The sequence below is a fragment of the Malus sylvestris genome, chromosome 6 (genome assembly GCF_916048215.2).
Source record: "Malus sylvestris chromosome 6, drMalSylv7.2, whole genome shotgun sequence".
NCBI classification, from domain to species: domain Eukaryota; kingdom Viridiplantae; phylum Streptophyta; class Magnoliopsida; order Rosales; family Rosaceae; genus Malus; species Malus sylvestris.
In genome coordinates this window covers 34,829,976-34,837,191 of record NC_062265.1, presented here as the reverse complement: position 1 = coordinate 34,837,191, position 7,216 = coordinate 34,829,976, and the positions used below count along the sequence as shown (strand labels likewise).

The 7,216-nt window shown below is 35.2% G+C and overlaps 1 protein-coding gene across 3 annotated transcripts; it reads left to right on the top strand.

The window, feature by feature from the left end:
• The first annotated feature begins 396 nt into the window (after positions 1–396).
• LOC126626906 (nascent polypeptide-associated complex subunit beta-like) lies at positions 397–2,986 on the top strand. 3 transcript variants are annotated; one of them, XM_050296305.1, is made up of 6 exons: positions 398–563; positions 1,677–1,744; positions 2,022–2,170; positions 2,266–2,322; positions 2,528–2,566; positions 2,644–2,986. In XM_050296305.1, the coding sequence occupies exons 2-6, from the start codon at positions 1,677–1,679 to the stop codon at positions 2,820–2,822; spliced, it is 492 nt and encodes a 163-aa protein (XP_050152262.1). In that variant the 5' UTR covers positions 398–563; the 3' UTR covers positions 2,823–2,986. The 3 variants fall into 3 exon arrangements, with proteins under 3 accessions (XP_050152264.1, XP_050152262.1, XP_050152263.1); XM_050296306.1 differs by lacking the exon at positions 398–563 and adding an exon at positions 767–790; XM_050296307.1 differs by lacking the exon at positions 2,528–2,566 and having other exon boundaries at positions 397–563.
• Positions 2,987–7,216: the final 4,230 nt, after the last annotated feature.

The window sequence follows — 7,216 nt, the reverse complement described above, 5'->3', positions numbered from 1 at the left end:
GAAAATAGATAACTTTCATTTTGAATTTTATTTTTTTTCAATAAATTGTAAGAGACTTGTTGAATACTTAAATGAACAAACATTATAGGTTTGTTCCCCATGCTTTTATTATGTTTCAATACTCCATAATCTATATGTCATTCTATTTTGTAGTTTATAATGATATATATATATATATAATTTAAGTATAAATATACACTTAATTATATAAAACATAATAAATTTACTTAAATTTACTTAAATGCTAGGTCTCAACCTGCTGTCCAACTAGCACTTAACGTCTTTTAGAAATTTGTTCTTCATAGCCCACGCAAGCTAGAGTGTACATCGCATCAGAAAACGAGGTGATAATCAAACCCTAGCAGGAACGCACCACGTGGCAAGAGAGATGGGTTGGTGACCGTCGGATGTTGAGGAGAGGAGAGAGAGGGCTTTTATAGCGAGAGAGAAAACCTAACCAAAGCGCCGTCTAAGGTGAAGGCTTGGATTCAGAATCTTTACATCTTTATCCCGAACGCAAAAACCCTAGCAGGGAAAAAACCCCCAAATCCCCCAACGCCAAGGTGAAGACTTTCTCACTCACTCGCTCTCTCTCTTTTTGTCAATCCTTTATCTTATATATGGAATCTGTTTCTGATTTGTTTACTGGAAAAGCTCGTTTGTTTTGATTTCGCTTGTGCTTGTTTGCTGGTTAATCAAATGATTGAGGATGGATTATTGAACAGAGCACCCACTGTGTCTGTGTTTGTATTTTTTTGCTGTTTGTGTCCTTGGAGGAGCTTGTTCGTAGGTGGGTAAAGCTAAATCAATCATTTATGGTGCAAATATTGTATTTTTAGATTTCTAGTTTTGATCGTGTGGGATTCCGAATGAATCTGCTAAAGCTGAGCACTTATTGTTTGCATATGTCGTCACTGGTGTCACTGTACAAGTAGAAGCGTCTTTGGGCGAAAGGGTCTGATAGTGCCTAATTATGAATTCTGAACTGGGTTTTACTTCGACAGTGTCATTAGTATTACTTTGACAAAATTGCTAATTTTACTTGTATCACGGTTGTATAGTTATGTATACTATATTTATTCTCACTTAGTTGTCATGTGTTGCCTTGTGGCCTTAGATTTCTCAGTTTTAGGATGCTGTGGCCTGAGTTTCGTGTGGAGCATTATGTTGGGTATAATAAAAACTGTGTTTTTTTTTCTGTTTTTACCATCTTTAAATCACTTGCTTTCTCCCATTTCACCTTTTAATGAAGATAAACTCAAATTTGAAGATATTTTTTTAATATATATATATATATATATATATATATATATTTTATGTTTATAGGATTTGGGAGATGTTGTGAACTCAATTATTCAGTATGTGAAGTTGTATAATTGATGCGTCTTTTCTTTGGTTGCATGTTGGCACCTCATAGAGCCATTTTGTTGAAGTTTCTATAATTCAGGCTCATTTTCTTAATACAATATGAGATTGAAGAAACAAGATAATAGGAAGTGGAATTGAATTGTTTATTATTTTACATATTGTAAACAAAAGGTTTTGTGAGATGGAGATTTTACTGCTTAAAACTTATAATGTAATTGAAGATACGACTTCTTGTCTATCGAAACTTTTTGTTGCATGTTTTGATTAGAACTCGTGACTTCATCTCATTATACTCTTACTTTATGCAGATGAATAGGGAGAAACTTATGAAGATGGCTGGTGCGGTTCGCACTGGTGGAAAGGGCAGCGTGAGGAGGTGAGTAAACTTTTCCATTTTAAATTTTTTTTGAAGCAGTTGCCCTGATGGCATGTTGAGTAGATTGGTTTTTACCATGTTTTCCTTTTCTTAAGAGAATATTCGTTTGGTGTTTGATTGATGTCTTAGTGCAATCACTTAATGATAAAGATTACTGCTTTGCTAATATTACTGCATGTATGGCTATTGTTTCATTATAAAACTTAGTCATTCGGTGGTTTTGTTATCTTCCTGTTTGTATGTGACTTTGTTTATTAATCTTTGCTCTCAACTTCAGAAAGAAGAAGGCTGTTCACAAGACAACTACCACAGACGACAAACGGCTTCAGAGCACCCTCAAGAGGATAGGGGTGAATGCTATTCCTGCAATCGAGGAAGTTAACATATTCAAGGATGATGTAGTTATCCAGTTCATAAACCCAAAAGGTGAAGACAACCTTACAAAACTCTGATTTTTTTTTTATCAGTTTGTTTCAAGTTTTTTTCTCCTAATAGTTGATGATTTTCATTGTACGTTTCAGTTCAAGCTTCAATTGCTGCCAACACCTGGGTTGTTAGCGGTTCTCCTCAAACAAAGAGTATGTCACTATTTCTTTTTCTATCTTTTGAGTTTGAAATTTGTTTGGAATATTGGACATATTTACATTCTTGTTTGTGGCTGTGCCTTGACATCAAGCTGCATTAGCTTTTGACGGCCATGTTTGCTGTTGTGTTACCTTTGATTGTCCTTCAGATTTTAGACATTTTGGCATGTAACTTGACATATGATCTTCGTTATTGTAGAGTTGCAAGATATTCTTCCCAGTATTATCAGCCACTTGGGTGAGTGTGCTTGTAAACATTTTTATATTGTTCCTGCTTATATGATTCAATTAACGGTGAGTTGTGATTATTTTCAGGGCCTGATAACTTGGACAATTTGAAGAAGTTGGCTGAGCAGTTCCAGAAGCAAGCACCTGGTGCTGGTGGAGCCACTGCACAAGAGGACGATGATGATGAGGTCCCTGAGCTTGTGGCTGGGGAGACCTTTGAAGCTGCTGCAGAGGAGAAGGACAAGGAGGAGAATCAAGCTTCTTAGGGAATTTTGAGGGGATTGTTATTTTTATACTCTCGATGCTGGGGAAAGTTTTTGATTTTGCTTTTACCTTGTTCATGTCTGACCATGTTTGACGGATTCTCCTTGTGATGCATTGGGTAGTATTTACTTATCTCTTGGTTAAAATTTAGTTTACTATTTCCTAATTCTTGATTGAGTAGTGTGCTACATAGTGTTACATTTTGTTGAAATTGGATGATTCCTTGTTATAATAAACGAAATATGACCAAAGCTTCTAAAAGGCGGGAGGCGGGTAGGGGCTCTGGTCTTTTATTTTTTTTAGAATTTTAATTAAATTTAGAATCAACCATCTAAAACTCTCTAATTTTCCAGGGTCATTTCAGATTGGTCTTAATTTTTTAAGCCTTTCAAACAAGGATTCAATCAGTTGAAAATATCTCATCTGTAAAGTCTTAATTAATTTTTTCGATAAATGTACATGTGGCAATTATGGGTTTCACTTCTTTAGCTTATTTGCACACAAATAATAAAGTAACTTAAAAGGACATGAAGGTGAAAAATAAAAACAAATAAATAAATTTCCAAATAAAAAGAAAAACAAAAATGAAGATTGGAAAAGCTCCTGTTACTTCGAAATGCAATCTACGACCATTGAAACTCCATCCCAACCTTTATATTTAAAATTCACCAATTGGGTATATAATGATCAACATTAATATTAGTTGTCTCGCAATCTAAATTTTAAACATAAATTAATCTAAATTTTAAACATAAATTATAGGTAAAGTACAAAAAACTACCTTAACTATTGGCGTCACGACACTTTGATACCTCATCTTTTAAAATTGACAATGTCATAACTCGTCTTATGAATTTGTGTCAATGTCATACATCCGTCAATTTTTCTGTTAAGTGCTGACGTGGCTACATGCAGATCCACTCACTAATAATTAAATATATTTTTAATAATTAAAAATTAAATTTTTTTTTTTTTTAAACTCTCTCTCTCTCTAAGTCGTCCCTCCTCCTCTCTCTCTTCCTCATCTTCCTGCAACCCAGAAAGGAGGAAGAAAAAGAAAAAAAAAAACAAAAAAAAACCCAATCCAGTTCGTCACGCCCTTAACAAACCCAGAAAGAAGAAGAAGAAAAAAAAAAAAAAAACCCAAACCAAATTCTGTTCTTCCCCCCTCCCCCCACCATAAACCCAATCCCCTGCAACCCAGAAAGAAGGAGGAGGAGGAAGAAGAAGAAGAAAAGGAAAAAAAAAATGGAAATCGTCCGTCCCCCACCCAACCTGCAGAAGAAGAAGAGAGAGAAGGAAAAAAAAAAAGGTCTGTCCCCCCCCCCCCCCCCGCTGCGGCGTACCCACCCTCTTCCCTCCACATCCATTCCCCCCATTTTTCCTATTCCACCTCAACAAGATCTGGGTTTTTTTTTTTTTTTAGGTTGCAGGTAGTGGGTGCGAGGTTGGGTGCAGAGGGTGGGTGTGAAGGTGGGGAAGTTGGGTGCGGAGTGTGGGTGCGGGGAGAAGAGGGGGTGGGGAAGACAAATTGGTTTTTTTTTTTTTTTTTTTTTCTGGGTTGAAGTTGCAGGAAGGGGGAAGAAGAGAAGAGGGCGAGAAGAGAGAGAAGGGGGAAGGGGACGAACTGATTGTTGGTTTTTTTTATTTTTTATTTTTTTTATTTTTTTTATTTTAATATTTTAAAAATATTAAATGATTTTTTTTTAGTTTTTAATAAATTTTTAATAAAAATGGGTCTCTGATCAAGCCACGTCAGCATTTAACTGAGAAATTCATGCCAAGCTAACGGAATGTATGATATTGGCACAAATTCATAAAATGAGGTATGAAAGTATCGTGACATCAATAGTTGAGGTAGTTTTTTGTTCTTTACCCTAAATTATATAATATGGAAACCAATGATCAAAAGAGTATTGAATTGAATTAGAAATTGACCCAAAGTAAGCCTCAGTTAATTTAACAAAATTCAATTGGGGCTTAACAAATGTGACATTTTGATTATATTTGGTACTTAATCCTTAAACTTATTATATAAGAAATAAATAAATGTATACTTATACTTAGAAAAACAGTAATTGCATTGTGATGCATAAATTGCTAAATAGAATGACATTATAAATTATAAAGAACTAAAACATATTAAAAACATAGGAAACAACCATCTAAGGAGTGTTTTTCCAAGTATTCAACAAGTCTCTTATAATTTATTGAAAAAATAAAATGCAAATTGAAAGTTATTTATTTTTTGTTGAAATGAGAGTCACGATTTAGGTGGGTTTATGCAAGTCAGGCGTGGTGCTTGGAAAGATTTAGGTGTCATTTCATAATTTTCAAACGCCCTAAAAGTAATCGGAACGATGATTAACTCCTTAACATCTAGTCGAAAATCTTTAGAACAGTGAATATGACACAAAGTCCCTGTGCTCTAGGATACATGTTTATGCACATGTTAGGGGTATCAAGAATGAGGATTGATCAAGATATGCAAAGCTTTCGTCGTTAACTGAAAACACCTATAGCAGTTTTGCATCGAGCAATTGATGAATTTGCATATTAAGCAATGCTTTCATCAATACTCTCTGACTTTGAAGGGCCAACATCTTTGATGGAAGTTCTTATTTAGAGACCCTCTTCATTATTTTTGAGTCCTTATTTAAAGATTTAAAGGAAATTTTTATGTCTTTAAAGGAATATTACTTCTAATGGGAGAGTCCTTATAGTAGAATTCCTAAATTTAGAACTTTTAAAACTTTATGTGATAGTTTGATTAGGTTCACATTTTTTGTTTATGTTAACCTTTTTTAATTAATTAAAAGCATTAAAATCTTCAATCAAGATTATACGCCCCGTTTTCCAGCATATTTTTTTAATTAATTAAAAACATTAACATTAAAAGCATTAAAAGCTTCAATCAAGATTGTGGGCTACTTTGTCTACTCAAGGTTATCTCTATACAGTCCCTGTATGTGGGGACATACACAATATATCCGGTGAGTACCTATACTTTAGGAACTCACTTTCCGATTTAGTCGAGGTTTATTGTGTCTCTATATTTATTTTATACTCATTTTATATAATGGTTGTCCATATTTAAAGACTTCACTACAGATGCTCTAAAAACACACGGCAACAGTTGGGAGTCGTGTGTGGGAGTCCATATGTTGATTTCTTTCTCGATCTTTCATTTTATTTTCTGTGTAAATTCACATCACCTCCATCGTCCACTGTAAAAACCATCTCAAAGGTTTCACTGTCTCTCTGTCAAAACTTATTAAGACAACCGTGTTTCTGTCTTTTCTCACACGGCAAGGGGTGGGAAATATACCGAAAACCAGATCCAAATTGGTTGTCTACGGGACTCAGGTGATGTTGTTGGCCCATCGGAAAAACGATAAACTTGCATTGTCGCCGGAGTCCGTTGCGTGCCGTGCCTGCCAGTGCCATGCGTACTCCCAGTCTCAATTGCCTTTTGTAAAACTGTTTATACAACATATTTTGAAAAGGACACTGATTTTTTTTTCTTTTCAATTTGGCCTCAAAGTCCATCCCAATCCAGCATTGCTATCATGGGAAGAGACTTTGAGGATAATTTATTGATAAACAAGAAAAATACAATATGTCAGGGGGACATGAGGCCAAACCCAGACCATTAAAGAATTCATAACAACAATTCAAAACCTCTTTTAGCAAAACCTATATCAAGGAAGCTTAGAAAGGTTGTGAGAATAAGCAGTTGCAGCACAAGGAGGGCATGAATCCCACCAATGGACACCAGGTGATCAACACCATAATTGGCCAAACAATTAGCAACTTGATTACCCTCTCTAAAAATATGAGAAATCTGAACCTGCATGGAGGATAGTAAAACTCGACAGTTATGCCAACTGACCAAAAGCCTCCAAGGGATAGATGTCAAGGAAGTTGAGGATGAAGAAAGAAGATGAACAACCAGTGATGAGTCACATTCAATCCATAAAGAATGCCAACCTTTATCCCAAGCTAAAGATACAACATGAATAACAATGCGTAGTTCGGCACCTAGACTGATTGGCTCATTACAGTCATGGGAATGTTATTTGTTATAATAATCATTGATTTGTTTGACACCTAGACTAAACAATCTTCAAATAAATTTTTAAAGATATAATATTTAGATAACTGCGAATGAAAATTAATAACTCTGGTTATGACGTTTGTATGATGAATTGATGTCATGTCGCCGTGTGTATGGATAATGAACAAAGTGAGCCATGTGCTTCTTCTCGGGTGTTGGGTAGCTATCAAAGTGTTTTTTGCACTATTTGGTAGGATTATGGGAGCGCTTCCTGCGCGGGTGGCTTGCTCACCCCTATTTTCTGTTGATCCATTTGTTTCGTTGGTTTGCTCTCTTGGT

Bases quoted from the DNA above. Each gene is read 5' to 3' on its own strand.
- LOC126626906 (XM_050296305.1), top strand. From the start codon at position 1,677: ATGAATAGGGAGAAACTTATGAAGATGGCTGGTGCGGTTCGCACTGGT. The intron at 1,745-2,021 runs GTGAGTAAACTT...TCTCAACTTCAG, and splicing joins GGAAAGGGCAGCGTGAGGAG to AAAGAAGAAGGCTGTTCACA. The intron at 2,323-2,527 runs GTATGTCACTAT...TCGTTATTGTAG, and splicing joins CGGTTCTCCTCAAACAAAGA to AGTTGCAAGATATTCTTCCC.